The 20,245-nt window shown below is 39.9% G+C and overlaps 1 protein-coding gene across 1 annotated transcript in view; it reads left to right on the top strand.

Moving 5' to 3' along the window:
* mast1a (microtubule associated serine/threonine kinase 1a) overlaps nt 1-20,245 on the top strand; it is a 79,229-nt gene that overhangs the window by 27,094 nt on the left and 31,890 nt on the right. Inside the window, exons 3-6 of the mRNA XM_042485278.1 lie at nt 8,700-8,788; nt 10,714-10,789; nt 11,324-11,396; nt 18,491-18,651. Of these exons, the coding sequence (XP_042341212.1) occupies nt 8,700-8,788; nt 10,714-10,789; nt 11,324-11,396; nt 18,491-18,651 (399 nt within the window). The remainder of the gene's footprint in view (nt 1-8,699; nt 8,789-10,713; nt 10,790-11,323; nt 11,397-18,490; nt 18,652-20,245) is intronic.

The following is a 20,245-nucleotide window of genomic DNA, read 5'->3' as shown; positions in this document are numbered from 1 at the left end:
TCCTTTAATTGATTTTGCATAATATGGAGCTGCTCTGTTTAAATGCCTTCTTTGTTCTTATCAGTGGCCATCCGTTATAATGAATGTGCTCGGCTTTAATATAAACCTGTCAGAGGCCCTTTTGTTTGTGGACAGAGCTGCACAGGAAGAAGTCATTTAGGACATAATTATAAAAATGCAGAATGAAATTAAATACAGTCATTTTTAGCTGCTATTTATGAATTAGAATACAGATATTGGAAGATTTTGTTTGTTTGTTTGTGAAAACCATGGGTAAAGGACCTTACATTCTGGGTCTGTTCTTTTTTTTATTGTTTTTGTCATTAATGCTTTCACATGGTATGCAAATATTGTGCGTCCAAAAAATGCATTTTTTCTTCATAACAAGGTCAATTCTTCGGAGGTTTCACATCGCAAAAAAAGGCATCAATCAATGATGTTGTATGGAGTGGACCTCACGTCACACCATCACAATGATGGTGGAACTGCTGCAGAAACTAAGCAGAAACCTTCTGGGATCAAAACTGAAGCCATCATGGAAATACCAAAAAACCGCAGCCCCTTGTACTGCCACTTTAGGCTGTCTCCAAAAGCAAGTCAGTTCCTATAGACCCTAATGTTAAAATGTCTAACTTTACAGCCTGGAACATTAAAAAACAACCTGTTTTGGTCTTTGTTCATGACAGCTGTATGAGGGGGTATGTTGTTTGTCTTATACTAAAGGGCGGGGGCGTTTGAGTGTCTGCAAGGTGTCACCAAGTCTACAAGTCACCACCCCTCGCTCCTCCACACCTCCACCCTCTCGTCTAAACATGGTCACTTCTGGCTCCTAAATATCAAGATCGTGACAGCCAAAATGACAAACTTAGCTCTTCAGAATGGGAATTCACATACAACTGGCTGACGTCACAGTGGCTATGTCCTTTATTTCTATACAGTCTATGGATGCAACTGTTACAAATTTACACTGCTGCCACTATGAACAGATTTTAAGTGAAATATTCATGTCTCATAGCCTTTTCGTCATGCAGCCGGTGTGTAATGGTCTTAAGGACGACATTTTAAAAACAGCACAATATGATAAACTTTTTTTTACATGAAAATATTATCTGTTTTAGACTGAAAGACATTGTTTCTTTCTTACTTTTATTACAATGTGGGTCTTATTTTTAATAGTAATAAACTTTATTTGCAGAGCACTTTTCATACAAGGGATGCAGCTCAAAATGCTTCAGAATAAAAAATGCAACACAAAAGAAAAAAAAGACAAGATTAGACAATCAAAAGACAGGCGGTGATTAACATAATATAAAAGTTAAAAAGCACAGAGAGCAGTAAGAATAGGAAAAATAAGAGAGTTGATATAAAATAATAATCACAAGAATGACATTAATTAAAGGCCGGACTAAATAAATAGGTCTTCAGCGGTTGTTTATAAATGTTCACAGAGCTGTTTTGGAGCATAGTTAACAAAAGCTGTGCTGTCTATTTTCTTGTGTGTATAACTGTGTGTATTTAAAAGCTCAACAGCAGAAGATCTGAGAGTTTGTGAAAAACTATAGAACAGAGAGTCTGCAGTGTAGGCTGTTCCCAAACCATTAAGTGTTTATTTTTATAGTTATTCATGAAGCGGCAGCGTTGTCCATTGCAATTATCAAATGTGTTACAGAGATCTGGGTACATGGTGACATTGCCAAAAAGATGTCCTCCATCACAGTTTACAGCATGGTCTTGCATCAACTTTTGCCCAACATACTTGCTGTTGTAAGTTAATATGCTGCAGTTATATTTTTATTACTGACTTTTCACAGCATTTCAACATTGCACAACATGTTCTCTCAGTGTGATCTGTAATCTCTTTAATCGTGCTAAACTGTTGGCTTGTTTACAATTTTTCTGATCGTCTGATCTTTATCGTAGCAATGTTGTTGTGCTCAGTACCCAGCAATCGCCTCAGCGAGTACAATGCCATCGTAACAAAAAACTGAATTGTAATCAACCAGTCTGTTGTGTGTTTCTGATCACCAGGACTTAATGCACTTGTTTCATCCTATCTCATAACTTGTGTAGAGTGTGTCAGTTCTAGGGCAGCACTAATGTGTCATTTTAGTGACCTGTATCCAAATGTTACTGTTTGTGTTTTACTTGTACCGCTGTAATGAATGTAGACAGTGTGGGACAATTTTGGGGTGTTAGGGGACCAACACTGTGTGTTTCTGTGCACAGTCGTGGGCGTGTGTATGTGTAAGAGAGACTAATGGCCCATTGCCAGCCGAGGGCCTGCAGGGGGATAATTGCTCGTCAAAGCTTCTGCACGAGTCATTACCACAGATTTAACCTCTGACCCCGCACACACTCACACACACACACACACACACATACACACATACACACACACACAGCAGGCTGACCAGGGTGTCGTAGCCAATGACAGCCCTGGGTTTTATTATCGAGAGCAGCAGGGGGACACAGACTGGCGTTGCTGGCTGCCACATCTTTGAGACATTGTCTTTGACATTGTCTCTTTATGTTATTCTCTTAACATCACTATGCAACCTTGTCACCTACAAAATACCTTTGCATATGACGAATAAGTTTTGGAGGACTTTAATTACTGCTGGGATCAGTTAGAAGGAGACTTGGGTTCGTGCTATCTGTGTGTTGTTAAGTTTAGGCTGTTTAAATACTAGGTTAAAGCAGATTTTGTTTTTGGTTACTTCAAACAACAGAACAAACTGTATCATAACAAGGTTTTGTCATAAAGTTGTCATTGCTAACATGTTAGCAAACATACCCTTATCTACAAATCCATCTGATGCAGTGCCACTAGTGTTTCTGACTACTTGTACATCCCATATTCTCTCTCTTTTAGCTCTGGTTTGGTCTCTACCACCTCCTGAGGGACATCTCTAGCTGCTAAATGCTCCACTATGTATGCCAGCTTGTCACTTGCTGTGTCTATCTGCTGTTTGGTGCTGAGCAGCTAGTATACAGTTTTTATTAGAGTTGATGAAGAGTAACAAAATCAAAACAATCAGTTAAAGGAAGCTAAAATGCTTCATAAAGCTAGGGGGAACTGCAGAATTGATAAAAAAAAAAATCACCTGTGTCTTTGTCTCTGCAAGCAACACCTTGTTGGATATTAAAGTTCACAATCTATAAGTTGGCCAAGTTCATCTTTCAGTTACCAAAACATACACATACATGGGTAAATTGTGCTGTAGTTGCCAAAAGCAGATTTTTCAAGATGGTACATGTTGACATTTGACATTTTGCAGATAATAATTAATGATGAACATTTTATGTTGGCAGTGAACAGCATGTGGCTTCAACAAGAATTTTCACCTTTGTTTATAACAAACGTTAATGGGGCCAAAATTGACTGTTTGTGTATTTGTCTCTGACTCTGCGACCGTGTTTCTCTTGCTCCTCTCTCCTGTCACTGTTTGGACAGCATTTGGTAAATGGACTGCTTTTTGTATCAAGCTTCTCTAGTCTTTGCGACCGCCACTTAGCGACCTTAGCACACTCACACACTATGGACACAGGCATGGGGAGCAATTTGAGTAATTTAAGCAATTTCAGTATCTTGCACAAAGACACCTGGACATGTAGATTGCTGGGGCCAGGGATTGAGCCACGGACCTTTTAAATAGTGGACAACAGCTCAACCTCCTGAGGTGCAGTGGCTGTGGGGGTGTTTCTTCGTCCTGCAGAAAAACAAAAAGTGTTGTTCTGCACCTTCTGAGAGACTCCATCCGACACGTCTGACACTATCACACTTTGTTCCCTCTCTCACATATCAAAAGTTGTTCTCACTGGCTGGCGTTCTCATCAGCTGCAGTGTACGTCAAGAGAGTCCCACACAATAGCAGCATGCACCATTGACCCGAATGAATCATGCTCTGACTGAGTGACAGCACCACACGCCTCACCGCTGCTCCACCATCTCGCACACACACACACACGCACACAGATTGAGCCCGCATGATGGATTACACAATGGATTATGATGGATTATAATCCTGGCATTCACATACAAACTCACAAACAGTCTTTGGCTCGGCCGTAACAACAGACACTGACTCACAGTATTGTGGTTGACTGCTGGGCGAGATCATATTCTTTTGGATTCACTGGCCTCAGATCAGAGCTGATTCAGTCTGATGCTCACCGTCATTATTTCATTTGTTTAACATGAGTTTCTCACTGGGAGCTCTGATGAAACAGTTGGAGATGTCACTGTTTGCTTCTTTTGAGTGTAACTCCGATTGTGTTGCTATGGAAACGTTGTGCATTCCCCTTCACATCCTCTTCCTTCTTCATCTCTCTTCTTGGTCATTTCATTACGGATAGATAAGAATTTGTTCTTGATTAGCTTCATTGGATATGAATGATTTGAATATTTAAAGGGAAAGTGTCTCAGCAAAGCCTCAGCTTTCTTTTCAAAATTCATTTATGCGTGAGCGAACGAGTGAATGAATCCAAACATCAGCAGCTGCCTGAATACAGAGGAGGCTGGCGGATGATGTAGTGCGGGATTGTTTGGCTGTAAACTGACAAAGTGTTTGTGTTTGAACACAAAACTAGAGACAGCTTTAGATTTATGATTCGAAGATGGTGATGTGCAGCATCCTAACTCTCTCTATCTTTCTCTCTTACACACACACACGCACATACACACACACACACACACACACACACACACACACACACGCACGCACGCACGCACACATGCATACACACATTCTTAAGCAGACTGAGGCAGGATGAATCCCGGCTGCATGACCATAACCGTGACAGAGTGATTTAAAGTAAAGACACACACACACACACACACACACACACACACACACATTTCCATGTTTCTTATCTTCCTTGCTTTTCCAGTCAAGTGAACCTCCAGCATGTTAGGCGTAATTCCTTACAGCCACCTATAGCTCCTGTCCTGTAACCGTCACTTAAAGCCACCACTGTGACAGCTAATTATGTGGCCTGGATTTAAGGGCAAGAAAAGGAACAAGACAGGCTAATATGAACTCCTAAAAAAGCTGTCCTGCCTTTCTGATGTGTTAAAGAAGGAAGTGTGGTCAAACACTTAAGGTTCAGTATAGAGTTAGGGGGATAGTTTGACAGGAATGGAATCTAATGTGTTTTCAGTAGTTTATAATCACCAAAAATCATTGTGTTTACGTTACCTTAAAATGAGCTGTTTATATCCACATATGGAGTCTGTAGATATATTAGTAGTCGTCTATGTTGTTTCTACTGGAGCCTCATATGGACAAACTAAACACTGCCTCTAGAAAGGGCCATTTGCATTTTATTGTCAACCACTGTAGTTTTTTTTTTTTTGTTTGTTTGTTTTTTCTTAAATAAAATGCATACTTTTACTCCACTAGACTTCCCCTTAGCATTTTAGTTAAAAAAGGGTAGGAATGAGGTAGGAAGGGAGGGGACAGAAGGACAGACAAGGAATGTGATCATCATTTTTATGTTATGATAAATAAACACCAAAATTAGGACTGCTTGCTTTTTAACAACAGTATTTACTCGTACTTTTACTTTCAAAACTTAAGAACATTTATCTTCATAAAATTACTTTTGATACTTAAAGTAAACATCAGGCACTTTTACTCAAGTTGTACTTTAATTGGTGACTTATTTCTCTTGTAAGAAATCTGTACTTTTACTTTTAAAGTATGGCTTTCGGGTACTTCATCTCCCACTGAGGAGAAGTTTCAATTGGTTGTAATTCAGCGAAGATGCCTCTATATCTTCCTGCACACTTTAAACACTGTTAAAATGTTACTGTTAAGTTTACAGAAATTTTGTATTTAAAGTATTGCCAGTTACCAGAACAAGTAACTGTTTGTTTTTTTCATGGCTTACAATTTGTAACATAGTTACCAGTAATCTTCACTTAAAATATTTGGTAGAAGTTAAAGTCACATATTAGAATATTACTGAAGTAAAAGTCTTAAAGTATCTGATATTTATGGTACTTGGGTATCAAAAATAATTTTATAATATTGACTTTACTTAAATATGGAGAGTAAAAGTACAAATAAATGCTGGTAATAAAAAACCAAGCGGTCAGAATTTTGAGAATTATGGCGTTAATTCCTGGTAACATACACCACCTTAAAAATGGAGCATACATTACAGTGAAGAAAAACGTCTTTTTTCAACAAAGAATTAAAAGAATATTATCTAGACTTTACTCCTTTCACCCCTTCCCTATTTTGTAGTAAGTAACTAAGGTGCTTAAAGGAAATTTAGTGGAGTAAAAGTGAAAGTTGACGGAAATATGACCACTCAAGTAAAGTACAGATACTTCCAAAAATACTTAAGTGTTGTAACAAAGCAATATTACTTTGTTACATTATAACACCGATCGCACCCATAGACTTTATAAAAAAAAACAATGTACTTGTCTTTTTGTGAATTTGCCAATGTGTTTGTTTTTTCAGTAAATTACTAACTGACTTGGAAGACAAAAAAGCAGGTTGAGAAAAGGTGAAAGCAAACCATCACAAAAATAACTGCATATATTTGAGTACAGCAGATAGCACATAACAGAGTTAGAGCCTCCACAGATGGATGTTTGTGCCCTCCTCTCCCCCCTGCTGCTCCTGTCACATGTTGCAGGAATAAGTAGCAGAACTCTAAAGTGACCTTTACTGGTGATAAATATGTGGCTGGCTGCCGGAGTAGAGACTAAAGAGCAGCACTCCTATTTAACCTTTTTTTTACAGTACAAATGCTTTGGGCAAGATGCCCTTTTACAGCATTCATTTAAGATAACAATGTTATAAAGCACAGTGGCTGCAAGAGACTTCTGGCTTTATGGGAAGATTAGATTGCTTTGCCCTGGTGGGCTTTCATTCTCTTACTGCCTTTAATAGTTTAGCCGACTCCATAACCCTAAAAAGCGGAGTTAGAGCAGAAGAATGAGTTCTCTGGACTTCCCACATTTCAATTATTCATCATTCAGAGAGTTCATTTTCGAAGACGGAGAAAGCAGAGTGAGAACAAAGCAGGGAAAATGGAAGGAATGAAGGAGAGACAGATGAGCGATGAGTTATCAAAAGATGGTTAGGACATTCATTGAGACTGAAAATTAGAAGATAAAGTCACAGAAAAGAGGCAGGTAGGTTTAAATCCCCTTTTCTGTAGTATGCAGTTTGAGACACTCACACCTAAGAGTGAATCACTGGTCGAGCTGAGCTGCTGGAGATGTGATGAATCATGAATCAAAAGCTAAGAATATGTTCTGGAGTGAAGCTCGAGCAGCGTATGCTCAAGTGATTCGGCTTTTGATTGAGGAAGAGCAGCGATGAAAGTGTGGATCTGAACGACTACAGGTTAAGCAGCGAGCAGAATGAAAGATGATTGCAGGAACGAAGAAAAGAGGAAGAGGAGGAGAAGTGTGACACAGGCAGGAAATCAGAGGAATATGCTGTGTGCATTTCCTCTCTCTTCACCTTTTTGTCTCGTTCTTTAATCCCTCTCTCCTCCCTCCCCCTCCCCCTTCTCCTCTTCTGAGAGCTGCTGCAAAGGATGGTGTCAAGCCACTTCCATCCCTCTGTCCAAAGCTAATGCATTTCCCTTAAATATTTCAATATGCTCCTCCTCTGTTCTGCAAGGTTGAGTACAAGCTCTCCCTCAGCTGGCGCCCAAAGAGGCGCGCTGCCACCGATAAAACCCTGCCAGGGGTTTGATGTCTCAGAGTGCTCTGAGAGAAACAAGTGCTGAAGACTGGCATCAAAAGGAGGGAGCGATAAGGGAGGATGTGGGAGGACTGCAAGACAGGGATATAGATTATTGATCGAAGGGAGATACATCAAATAACCAATGGGTGTTGTGTGACCGGGCATTTTTTTTTATTTTCGTGCGTGCTTTTGCAGCACTTCCTGCGCAGATGTAGAGCAGCAGGCTGGCTGATGCAACGTGGAGCAAACTTGTGTTGGTCGTCTGATGTGGTTCTGCTCTGCAAAATCCACTCTGACAGGCACTCTAGTGAAGCACGCAGACAAGCACAAAAGGCCTAGGAGCAAACACAGGAAAATAACACCTGAAAAATCCACTTCCTGCTTTACGAGCTGTTGTGTAAGATAATAAAACTTGTGTGTCTCCTTTGTGAAATTGCTCAAAGATGCATCCAGCAGTGGCAGCAGGAGGAGCAGCGATCGAAGCCTTTATGGTTCAATGATTTCAGTTCTTCATTACGGTCTATACCTGCCTTCCCCGCTCTTTCTCTTCCTCTACGTCTGTCTTTCCATCCCTCCATCGCCTCATCTCTCCTGGCAATATATTTCATGGCAGCAGCCGTCGTGGGGCCGGACCTAGAGGAAATTAAAAATCTTTGTTGCTTTGTCGTTCTCCCCTGTGGGTGGGCGGACGTCAATAAAGTCTTGCATTATGGCTTTCCGCACGCGCCCGCACACACACACACACACACACACACACACACACACAAGACATACTGTACTCGAGATAAACCATGCACACTTACATCCACCCATACTGTACTGTAGGCTATACATTTACTCTAAGTGACAAGTACACACACAGACACCTTGGGGTCATCCAGTAGTGTGTGTATGTGCGCGTGCTTACTATCATCTGTCTGGTATCGATGTAGAATGTAATGAAGACAAATATTGATATGCTCTTTGTTCTTGTATGTGTTCTAGTTGCAGAACCAGTAACCGGAAAAGCCTCATCCTGACCAGTACGTCGCCCACCCTGCCACGGCCGCACTCCCCACTGCCTGGACACATAGGTCAGTATGTAAAAGTTATAGGCATGATGCGTTGTGCAACTAAACAGTATATTGGGTCTATTATATTTAGTTTTTAAAAAATGTATACGTATTGATAAGTATTATTTAAATGATTTTTAAATAGTTGATTTAGAATGAGTTCAAAGGGAAAACATAAAAATTATGTATATAAAAACAACACTTTTTCATTTTGGATTGCCTAATTTTCAAGTGTTGTGAGTTTTGCTCGTCTGTAGAGTAAAAAAGTTTAAAATAAATTGGTCAGTGAATTCATGCAGCAGGATAAACAACAGCTCTTAGGTGCACTGGGACATGAAATCAGGATGAAAGTAGGTTGAAACTGATTCTCATAAAATCTTGGCACTTTTTTGTTGGAAATGTTTTTTTTTTTTAAGAAAGAAAATAATAAGTCTCAAAGATCAACTGAAAATATCCAATAATTTTATTTTCACTTTGCTTCAGTAATTTAAAAGTATACCTCAGGATGTATCAGAAACATAGACTGTATATAAAGATGCCTTTTACTGTACAAAAATTAAGTCAGAATACAGCTGCTGTCATCTTGTTCTGGTGATATTTTTTCAAGCGACAACCTCTGGGGCTGATGTTAACGTGCAAGTGCAAAAAAGTACCTTGAATAGCCAGTTGAAGCCATCTCCAAAAGCTTGTCGTTTCCCATAGACACCCACGTTAAAATGCCCAGCTTTACAGTTCAAATGAATACAGCCTTTTACAAAAAATGGTTATGGTCTATATAGCCAAGTTCCCCGTTCCTAACAACTGTACCGGTGTGAATCTTTATATAACTCAGCTCAGTAAGTTTTAAAGGTACAAATAATTAAGCACAAGGCGGCTTTGAGTGACAGGTGGGTACCATCCGCTAAAAAGAAGTTGATACCACAGCAGTTTTACATTGGTTAAGTTTGGTAACCATGGCATAACCCTAGATTCAAAGAGTATAGGTGTAGCCATGGCTTTTGCTATTTTCATGGCTTTTGTTAAGTGTAACATTTTGTTTACCTAAAAAAGTCTTGCTCAGCCTTTGGTTGCACTACTCCATCCTCTGTTCCAAATATGGTCACCTCTGGCTCCAAAAATCCTAGATGGCAACTACATAATGCTGATCTCAAGGCTTTGAATGGGAATCCATAAACTAATGGGTGATGTCACGGTGGCTACGTCCATTAATTTTACACAGTTTCCCACGTCATTTAGAGCCAGAGGATGCAGAGTTGTGATCGGGAAGTGGAGCTGCGGTATCAAGTCGCCCATACACCTGCTCAGCCCGATTGTGAGCAGCACCGTTAATCACGAGCACACAGATTGACACACACAGCTGCCAATCATGAAGTGACACTCTTTTTACCTTCGAATCACCAACTGAAACCAAACTTATCAGAAAAATGAACACTTGAACAAACATCAGCATGATAGATAGAAGTGCCTTCAAAGACCATCTGTGTGAAAAAAATGTAATTTTAGTTTCTCCTATTGCCCATTGGCTAACATGGAGGGGGTGGGGTTTATGGCCTGGGCTGCAGCCAGCCACCAGGGAGCCATTGAGATGTTTGTCACTTTTGGGAAGCTGTTATGTCATCCACCTTTATGTACAGTCATTGGTCAATACATTGTGACATCACCTGATGTTCCAGCATTGGCATGGAGTGCCATAAGTATGGGCTGAGGGTGCCAAAAGATCAACGAGACAACATCAAAACTGTAAAAACACCAGCAAACAAACTTCAGAGTCACTGTGTAAAAAGCACACCAAATGCCAGTTGTCATAGTAACGTAATAATCTTGAAGCAATGTGTCCTTAAAAGTGAGGTTGACCAAATGAAATGGAAATGACTTTTGGTATATATTTGTCCACTAACCCGCAGTATATGTGTTCTTCTCTGTTGTGTCCATATGTATTTTAACAGGAAGCAGTCCGTTGGACAGCCCGCGCAACTTCTCACCAAGCGGACCTGCCCACTTTTCCTTCGCCTCCTCTCGCAGGTTGGCATCCTTCCTTTATTCACACAATAAGTCACACATGCAACGTCACGAGAGCGGTGCGAAAAAGTTGACTGAAATTGCTGATGGGATTATTTTTACACTCGCACACACAGAAAAACCCTTCAGGGAGCACACCCACTCAAACACACAATCATGCAAAATGAAACTGCATGCTGTGACCCTGTCTCTGTCCTGTGCTGCTCCCAGAGCAGACAGAGGCGTGACAGGGGGACCAGATGAATGAGGCGAGGTGCCAGGATTTTGCCCAAACGTGTATCCCTCATCACTCACTCAGAGGAAGTGTCAGACATGGCTGGAGAGGGCCTGAGGGGAGAGAGGAATAAAAGGAACAAAAGCGTAATTGGATAGAGAGAAAGTGAAGGTGGTGGGATTGCTTTAGTATAACTGTGCTGTCTGGAGGGACTAAAATAGAAACTCATATTGGAGTTCTGGCTGTTGAAAGTGAAAGAGAAAACAGTTTTAGAGTCTAACATATGTTCTCTCTTTCCTACTTTTATTTAATTTTCTCCTCAGGGCTGATGGTCGTAGATGGTCCTTGGCTTCTCTGCCTTCCTCAGGATATGGCACCAACACACCCAGCTCAACAGTGAGTTTAAGAAGAACGCCACACACCAATAGCTTCGATGCAATCACTTCATTTTTATTTATATCAGTATATTGGCATTGACATTGACATTCATCAAAGATTTTCTCAACTCATTGTCTCTTTTCTCATCTTCGTATTGATTTCCAATCTGATACCATTGTTTTGTTTTTGCAATTTTTACACAAGGTGACATGAAGCAGCCTAATCACCAGAATAAATGTTGGTGTTATACATTTCTGCAAATCACTGATATGTTACATTTTAAAGCTCATATGTTAAAACTTTAAACTTCTTACATTTCAATGCTATGCTGTGACAACGCCGTGGTTAACATGTCGTTCAGGCACAAACACCACTAGTTAGGATTATCAGGTTTTTTGGCTCAAAATATCTGCATTTATCGCTGTAAACATAGTTGGACATGTGCTATCTCTTCTTAACATATACCTGCTTTTGTCTGTGTTAAAGAGTGCTCTCCTGCTGTCTCACCTAGGTGTCAAACCATCTACTATCTCTTCTTCCTCCTGATGAGAAAGTCACCTCATATAAATGAAATCTGTACTTCATGAAATGCATGAATGTAACATATCTGTGGTTTGCAGAAACATATAACATTTTATTCTGGCGACTGAGCTGCATGCAGCTAGTAATCAGCAGCTAGGATCGGTCAAGTCCAGGCCAATACCCAGTCCACTTGTAATGGTGCTGATACCAACTTTGCATGTTGGATCGGTACATCTCTAGTCAATACGTGATGGACATATTTATATGAATTTGCCTATATGACATACAGCATGTATTTAAGATCAGTGATCATCAATATGTTGACATGTGGCATCTGCAGTTCAGTTGGTGGAGCAGGTTGGTTGTTAGTTGAAAGGTTTGTGGCTTGAGCAATACACCAAATTGTTCTTGGGGTATATGTAAGTAGAGTTTTCCACATATTTATTTATTTTTGGTGGACCGCTACAATATCGACACTAGATAGATATTCTAGATATCCTACTTTTGGAGCTGCCCCAACCCCTCTCTCTCTCTCTCTCTCTCTCTCTCTCTCTCGTGGCAAAGTTTACAAAACAGCAGAGCACCAATTGCAGTGAAAGACAAACTTCACCGTTTGTTAATTCATATAGAAATAGAACTTTTCATTTCAGTAGCGTTCTCATTTTAGTGTTGTCTATCATTTTTTCCATCCAGCACTGGGTCTTACCTGTATAATGGCAGCAACAAAAAGTTTGCTCTCACTCACCTCTGTAGCAGCTGCCCCCTTAATCCATCACTCTGATCTGATCATTTTTAATCAGTCCAACTGCAAACTGAATGAAAGTTAGTCTTGCCTGTGATGATCAAACAGTTTGCTCCTCAATTCTCTGCCCGTGACTTAAATTCAACAAACTGCTACTGAGGAAAAAAATGTCTGCTCATGAGGACTTCCATCTGTGCTGCATTTACAGACATGCAAGAACCCCTGACTTCTGAAAGGAGACACAGAATGATCACGAAGGCGCATACACACATACACACATATATACACACACACACACACACACACACACAAACATTGTTAACCCCCACACATAGAGTTGCTTTGTACAAAAGCATCTGCCAAGTCAATGTTATGTAATGTTTTGAGAGTAGGTGTATGTTTTCTTTAAGTTCTCTCTTAAAGAAGTTACCAGCTACATAAGGACACGACAGACGTGACTACAGCAGCAACTTTTCTTCATCTGTCGAGTATTATTACAGCAGCAGCCTCTGCACCTTAGGCTTTCTCAAATGTAGAATAGAGCTGACTAAGTTTGTCCTTGTAACACAAAACGTGTGGCTGTCAAACAGGACTCCAGAGTGTCGCAGCAGTCTCCTGGAAAGTCTCCTGAAGTAAAAACAGAGGCCTCTGGTGACTGTTGGGCTGGTTTCACAGAGTGATTCCTTCATGTTTCCCTTCTCTGTAGTGTGACAAGTGAAAACTCATAAGGATCAAACTTTTTTTTTTTTTTCATTTTCAGTTTTACCTGAGAAACAGTGAAAAAGTAGTGCCAAGGTGTGGGATCTGCTTTTTCTTCTCTCTATAGATCAACACCTAAAACTCTATGTTAGATTTTTCCTCCATTGCTAAATTGATGAGGTGGGTTTTTGTATCCTTTTCATGAATATGCATCTCACTGAAAGAGGCCATTTGCATATATTTTTCATGCATAAAATCTACTTGTAAATTCATGTTCTAAAACTTGCATGTTCTACTTTGGTCTCGTTGCGCTTTGAAATGATTACACGCCACACTTGCAGTTAAATGCCATGCATACACAAACACACACGCCCCTGTGCTCTCTGACTTTGTACTCGCTGCTGCCAGTCTCAGCCGATTATTTAAGAGCATTCTAGTGCAGAAGAACATGCATTACATGTAAACCCGAACTAAAAATAACTCATCAGTTGCTAAGATATGATCGACCTGATTTTTCTGCAGCTGATGACTTGGCCTTTCTGGAAAAAAAAAAAAAAAGTGGAGCAGGGATAATGGAAATGAAATGTAACCAATCTGTATGACTTCCCTGTTCCAGTAACCATTTCTCTGTCCATCACTCTATCTCCAGAGAGGCGGAGATGGATGGTTAAGAGGGGCAACAGAGACAAATAAAAGAGAGTGTAGGTGGAAATGAAACTTGTTTAGAAACAAGCAGAGGCACAACAACAATGTTCACTTCTGTCTGAGTGAAGCGTAAGCGACTACTCAGAGAAATGAACCCTGCCAAGGCCCATTTGGCAAATAGTCCATTTGAGAAATAGACCTTAATGTGTATGACACTCAGGTGGAGGCAAGGTGTTGACTCATAATCCACCCCCAGTGCACTTTGGTGCCACCTTCAACACAATGGCTTCCTCTGTGTCTACGCTTCTTTTCACACATCATTTCTTTCATTGACTTCCTCATCGTAGCAGCATGTATAGAGACACATACAGTACACTGCAGGCGACTCATTTATCTCTTTTTACCTGTAGATGAGTTTGATTTGGTTTCTCAGTCTATACCCCCCCCCAACCTATCCTGTCCGTCAGGTTTCACTGCTCTGTTGGTTCTTACATGGGCCATTATTCGCTTGATTAGTTACAGCAGGACCTTTTGCATACTGAACAGAGCACATGAAAGCAGGAGATGTGTGTGTGTGTGTGTGTGTGTGTGTGTGTGTGTGTGTGTGTGTGTGTGTGTGTGTGTGTGTGTGTGTGTGTGTGTGTGTGTATATAAAGAGGAAGATATGGATCAAATTTATTCATAAAAGCTGGATAAAAGATAGAGGTGGTCCAAATGATGAAACCTTCATTTGTTGGTTCTGTTTATGCATGTAAGTTCTTTTTGTTAGGTTTTGGTAAATCAACATGGTTGGGTGTCTTTAGGTTTAGGCTTGTTTCTTCTCCCAGAACTAACTGATCAGTTAGTTCTGGGAGAAGAAACATCATGATGACGTACCCTAAAATAACTCAAAGTTTACCTGGTTTCACATGGTTCCTAACAACAGCTCTCCTGAGCCAAAATCCTGTGTTTTGTGCACCATCCAACACTTCCTTCCCTCCCACGCTTACTTCTTTTCTCCTGTCAGCAAGTAGGTCACATGATCACAGCCTTCCGATTTATGTGGGTTATACACAAAGTCAAGGTCAAGGTAAACTTTATTAATCCTTAGGGGGAATACATTGCACAGCAATCAGTAAAAACAATACATACAACAATGCGCAACAACACAAAACTTACAACACTTCCACAATTTAAAAATCATATAATACTGTTGAGGAGTGCAATAGTAGCAGGGGCAAATTCATTTTTAAGTCTACACCTGGGCAGAGTGTATCTGCAACCAGATGGGAGCTGCTTGTACTCGCTGAACAGGGGCGGCTGTGGACAGCAAGGACTGAACAGGCCTTCTTTACAGCTCTGACTTTGTACAAATAGGAAAGCTCCTCAAGATAAGTGCCAGCTGTTCTACTGTACAGACTCACAATGCCTTCCAGCGTATTTGTGGGTTTTTTTCAGGGTAAGTGACCCAAACCAGCACATAAAAGAAAACATTAAAACAGACTCAGTAAAACAAGAATAAATGTTTTCATAAAAGAGGTGTCAGTGTTAAAAGTTCTGAGCTTTCAAGAAATTCACAAATTCTGGTGCATTACCTTTCATAGGCATAGTATGATCAGTGCATGAGAACAGCCTGCTATGGAAGGAGCCTCTGTCTGCCGGTCCTTTTGATTTTCTTCACAACCATTCAGCAACTATTCAACAGCTGAATGTGAGCTCTACGGGACATATTTATTAGTGATGCTTTATGGACACGTGTGTGTGTATGTGTCTTGAGAGGGCACCACCATTTAAATAACCCTGCCAAAAGGCATGCCGGGTACAGCTCGCTCTATAGCGCTCGCTACAGATTATTCAACAGCAGATGAGGAAAGAGAGACCGGAGATGTTACATTGTAGCAAACGCAAACATTTTAGGCATCAGCGATGTAAATGTCAGTGAATGCTTTCATTCCTGGAAATAGTGTGCTCCCAAATAGCTAGTGGTTAGCAAATGACACATTTACACTAGCTTTGCTTGCAAATATGTCATGGCAGGTATATTGCTCAAGACTCAAGGAAGCAAAATACCAAGTGCCAAGGCAGTGTTTGAATGAAAAAGTTACAGGCAGCATTACTGTATACTATGAACATAAATAAATAAATACATACATACAGAAAGAACGAAATCGTGATGTGACAGGCAGTTGGCTGACTAACAACTATTATGGTTTAATATGTTTTTTACTTATCATTGTACACATACAGTATATTTATTTAAGTTTTTGTTTTTGTCTTGGTCTGGGTACTGATTTGATGTGTAGTGTTTGTCTTGTCTTAATCCTGTCTTGGTTTTATATTGCTCTCTATTTCACTTGCAACTGACACTTTTGTTTAATCTTTACTGTACTGACCAATTATTAAAGTCTTTTATAAGTGTCCTCAACTGTCCTATTTGAAAAAAAAATCTATAAACACATTGTCAAAGAAAGAAAGAAAGGACATGGCCACTGTGACATCACCGACTATTGTGTGGACTACTGTTTGAAGTCTTAAGTTTTGCATTTTGGCTTTCGTCATCTTGGATTTTGGAGTCAGAAGGGACCATGTGTGGACAGTGGAGTTGTGCAGGAGTGTGGGCTGAATCTGTCTTACAGACTATAGTGATACCTCGCAGACAGTCTGTCACTCAAAGTGACCCCCCCTTAAATATGTATGAATTATAGCCTTAATAAAATGTAAATGGGGAGTTATATAAAGATTCACAGCCGTACAGTTGTCATAAGTGTTGAAATAATTAGCTATAGGGAGCAAAACTGTGTTTATTTCTGTTGTAAAGTTGGGCATTTTAACTTGGGGGTCTATGGAGATTTGCTTTCAGAACTAGCCTCAAGTCACCATTTTAGGAACTGCAAGTTTTGGCACTTCTGTGTTGGCTTTATTTTTCAGCCCTGGAGGCTGCCGCTTAAGCGATACCAGAGGCTAAGCAATCAGCATGTTTCAAACAGGCACATTTTGTTGGGGAATAGCACGAGTCTATTGACATCAGCAGACCTGAGCTGTAGGTCTGATAAACAAAGGAGAAATATTTCTTTTCACGATCTCTCTCTTTTCTCTCTTTCCCTTTTCTCCTGTATCATAGATAATATTATAGTCAGAAAGAAGAGGAGATCCTGTCATATTTTCTACAATGAACACATTTTCTTTTGGTTTCATTTTTATTAAGTCACATGTGATGCAGATAAATTATATTCAGTGTGTCTACAGCTTAGTTACTGTACATAAAGTTAGTTACTGTACAAAAAATAGCCACTTAGGCCTAAACATTTTTTTTTTACATTATGTAACATTCCCATGATAACCTTTATTATTAAGTTATGAATTCACAAACAGAAATGCAAATGCAAATAATCACTGAATAAGCTTTAATTAAAAAAAAAAAAAAAAAAGCTGCTGCTGTAGAAATGGCTCCTGAGCATTTGGTGTCTGGGCAGTGGAGTTCATTTACAAACTGTAGTTAGATCTCACATCTTTTGCAATGTGGGAGTAAAGACGAAATAAAAGAATAGTGTTAGAAATTATGATTTTGCACCCTTTTTATTGTATTAATAGTACGTAGATGTGCATATACATAAGCACAGGTTTCCTTGCTTCCTAGTTCCTTGCATATTTTCCCTGCACCCCTTGTCACGTCTTCTGCTAGAGGGACGAAGACACAAGTGAAGGAAATCTGAATGCAATTAAGTGAAATGAGATTCACCCAGTGACTGCATGAAAGGAGACACATACGAGACAGTATTTCATCTCTGATAACCATCATATCCAGTGGCATTTTCCTCGGCCTCCAAGCTCTTTGTGTCTCCAGGGAGCCTCCTAATTGATTCTGTTGACTGGACTTGCTGCATTCACATCTTCATTTCACTGCTTTTTTTTCCTGCAGCTTGCAAGTGGCTGAGACCTGAATGAGGCCTCTAATGGATTTTTATAGGAAAAATCATTGCGTGGCCAAAGCCAACCATGGTGTCCCATCGGGAAATGTGTTCATTAAACCTCCCATTGATCCAGGCTGGTTTTTCCCTCCTGCACTGAAGAAAAGTCTTTTGTTTAAAACCGAACAGTGCTGCCATTAACCCCCCGAGGCAGCAGACACTTTAGGCGGCAGTCAACTTTTAGGTGGAGGGACTCTTTCATTCCCTGCAGTCTTTTTGCTCTGCTGTTCAGTCCACATTATTCTGTTTTGTTTCCTCCTACACTAATTCCTTCTGGATATTTTTCTTGTTTCTCCACCTCTCTCTCTTTCTTTCTTGTTCTTTTAAGTTGGTCTTTGTTTCAGTTCTTTCCACCTACTCATATCATAGTACGACTTGTGCTTTCTTCTCTTCTTCTTTCTCTTCTCTTACTGTCACCACATCGGTGAAGGTGCTCCTCCTTTCCATCACTGGATATCCATTTTAAACTATTGATGCTGCAACAGGAAGCTTTCAAAGAAATCCAACGAACAGCTGTTTGCAGTTTAACCTTGTCTCTTTTTCATGTCTCTCTCCAGTCATCAAGCTCGTCCCAGGAGCGTCTGCACCAGCTGCCCTTCCAGCCGACCATGGACGAGTTGCACTTCCTGTCCAAGCACTTCGGCAGCACAGAGAGCATCACAGATGATGACGGGGGCCGACGCTCGCCGCACGTCCGCCCTCGCTCTCGAAGCCTCAGGTGAGAGCACAGCAGGTCATGGCCAAGAGACAGTTTAAGCAAATGAAGAGCTATGGGGCATCTAGCCAACTATGATGTAGGTTTTTTACATTTTGTCCCAGAGAGCAGAAGCCTTATAAGGACTTAGGTGCTGTTTTCTTCGAGTAGCAGGAGGTAGCCCCCATTCTCTGACTCAGCAAAACCATAACACTGTGACATTTTTCTCTGGATACAAAACGTTCATGAGTCACTGCCATTAGGTTGTTTTCAGACTACAGTAAAAAGCATTATTCCTAAATTGTTCTTTTGTGGTAATAATCTGGTGAAGAAAAATAAACTCAAGTAATGAAAATTCATCATGTCAAGCTTTTGTAAAAGAACATTGTGCTGCCCTTTCAGGTTATAAAAGGAAAACGTTAATGAGTGTGCAGGAACAACTTCATTCTGTCATGAAGAGATGCAGAGAGCTCTCAATCTTCTACTAAGAGCACAGCCCTTTTTGTTGCTTATCTTGCATAATTCACCCATTATGATGTAGGCTATGTATTATTATGCATTTGTCAAGTCTGTTGAAAGCTTCATTTTCTAGAGCTGGAATATAATGAGAGTTGAGATTCATTCTGTTGGCTCTACTGTTTTATTCAAGACAATATTTTGCAGTTTCATAAATGAGGCAAATATAAAAATACAAGTATTTCTGTGTGTGGGTTATTGTCATATATTAATTGACCATAGTGGAAAAAGTATTTAGATCCTCAACTATAAGTACAATATCACAGTATGAAACAATCCATTTCAAGTAAAGGTACTGCATTCAGAATTTTACAAGTAAATAAAAGTTCATGAATATTAGTGGCAAAAGTACTGGAAGTATGCAGTATATTGAATTGGATTATTACTTCTATAGCATTTTATGTTGTTAGAGATGAATTGGAGGCCTATATTAGCCACTGACTGAAGAATAAGTCTGCTGATATGCAAGGTTTTTGTCAAAAAATCTCATGAAAAGAATAAAACAAATAATGAACTGATCTTAATAACAGGTATTGTCTTTGTGGCAAAATCTCCAAAAACACTTCAGTACGCAATAGTAACCAAAATATGCACTTTCCACTGCTGTTTAAGTAATGTTTCCGAAAAACAGCGATTTTAAGAAAATTACTAACTCTTTGAGAAAAAATTAGGTTTCAAAGATTAATGTCTATCAGAGATGGGGTTGGGAAGTCAGAGAAAAATGACATCAACCATTGGTTTGCAGACTCCCTTTTCGAAGCTTCAAGTATGACATTTTGTCTGTCACCATCTGAGTTTTGGAGCCAGAAGGGCCATATTTGAACGAGAGGGAGAAGATGACCCTAACGTCAGAGGCTAGCTTGGTTATCATGGTGCATTTATAGCTATGGTTAACTTTGATATGACTAAAGCTACCTTTCAGACAGGCTGAAAATCATTAAAACAAAATGTTCTTACCAGAAAAACTGAATATCCAATTCCTAAGAGGATCTTTAAGTGTAACCAAAGTGTGAAAATGTCACAATTAAATTTCATGAACTGAAAAGACACTGAAATAACTGCAGCTATGGCTATACAGTTGTTGCTGTGGTAGCAACTTGTC

The sequence above is a fragment of the Plectropomus leopardus genome, chromosome 4 (assembly GCF_008729295.1).
Source record: "Plectropomus leopardus isolate mb chromosome 4, YSFRI_Pleo_2.0, whole genome shotgun sequence".
NCBI classification, from domain to species: Eukaryota; Metazoa; Chordata; class Actinopteri; order Perciformes; family Serranidae; genus Plectropomus; species Plectropomus leopardus.
This window is presented reverse-complemented; position numbering and strand designations above follow the sequence as displayed.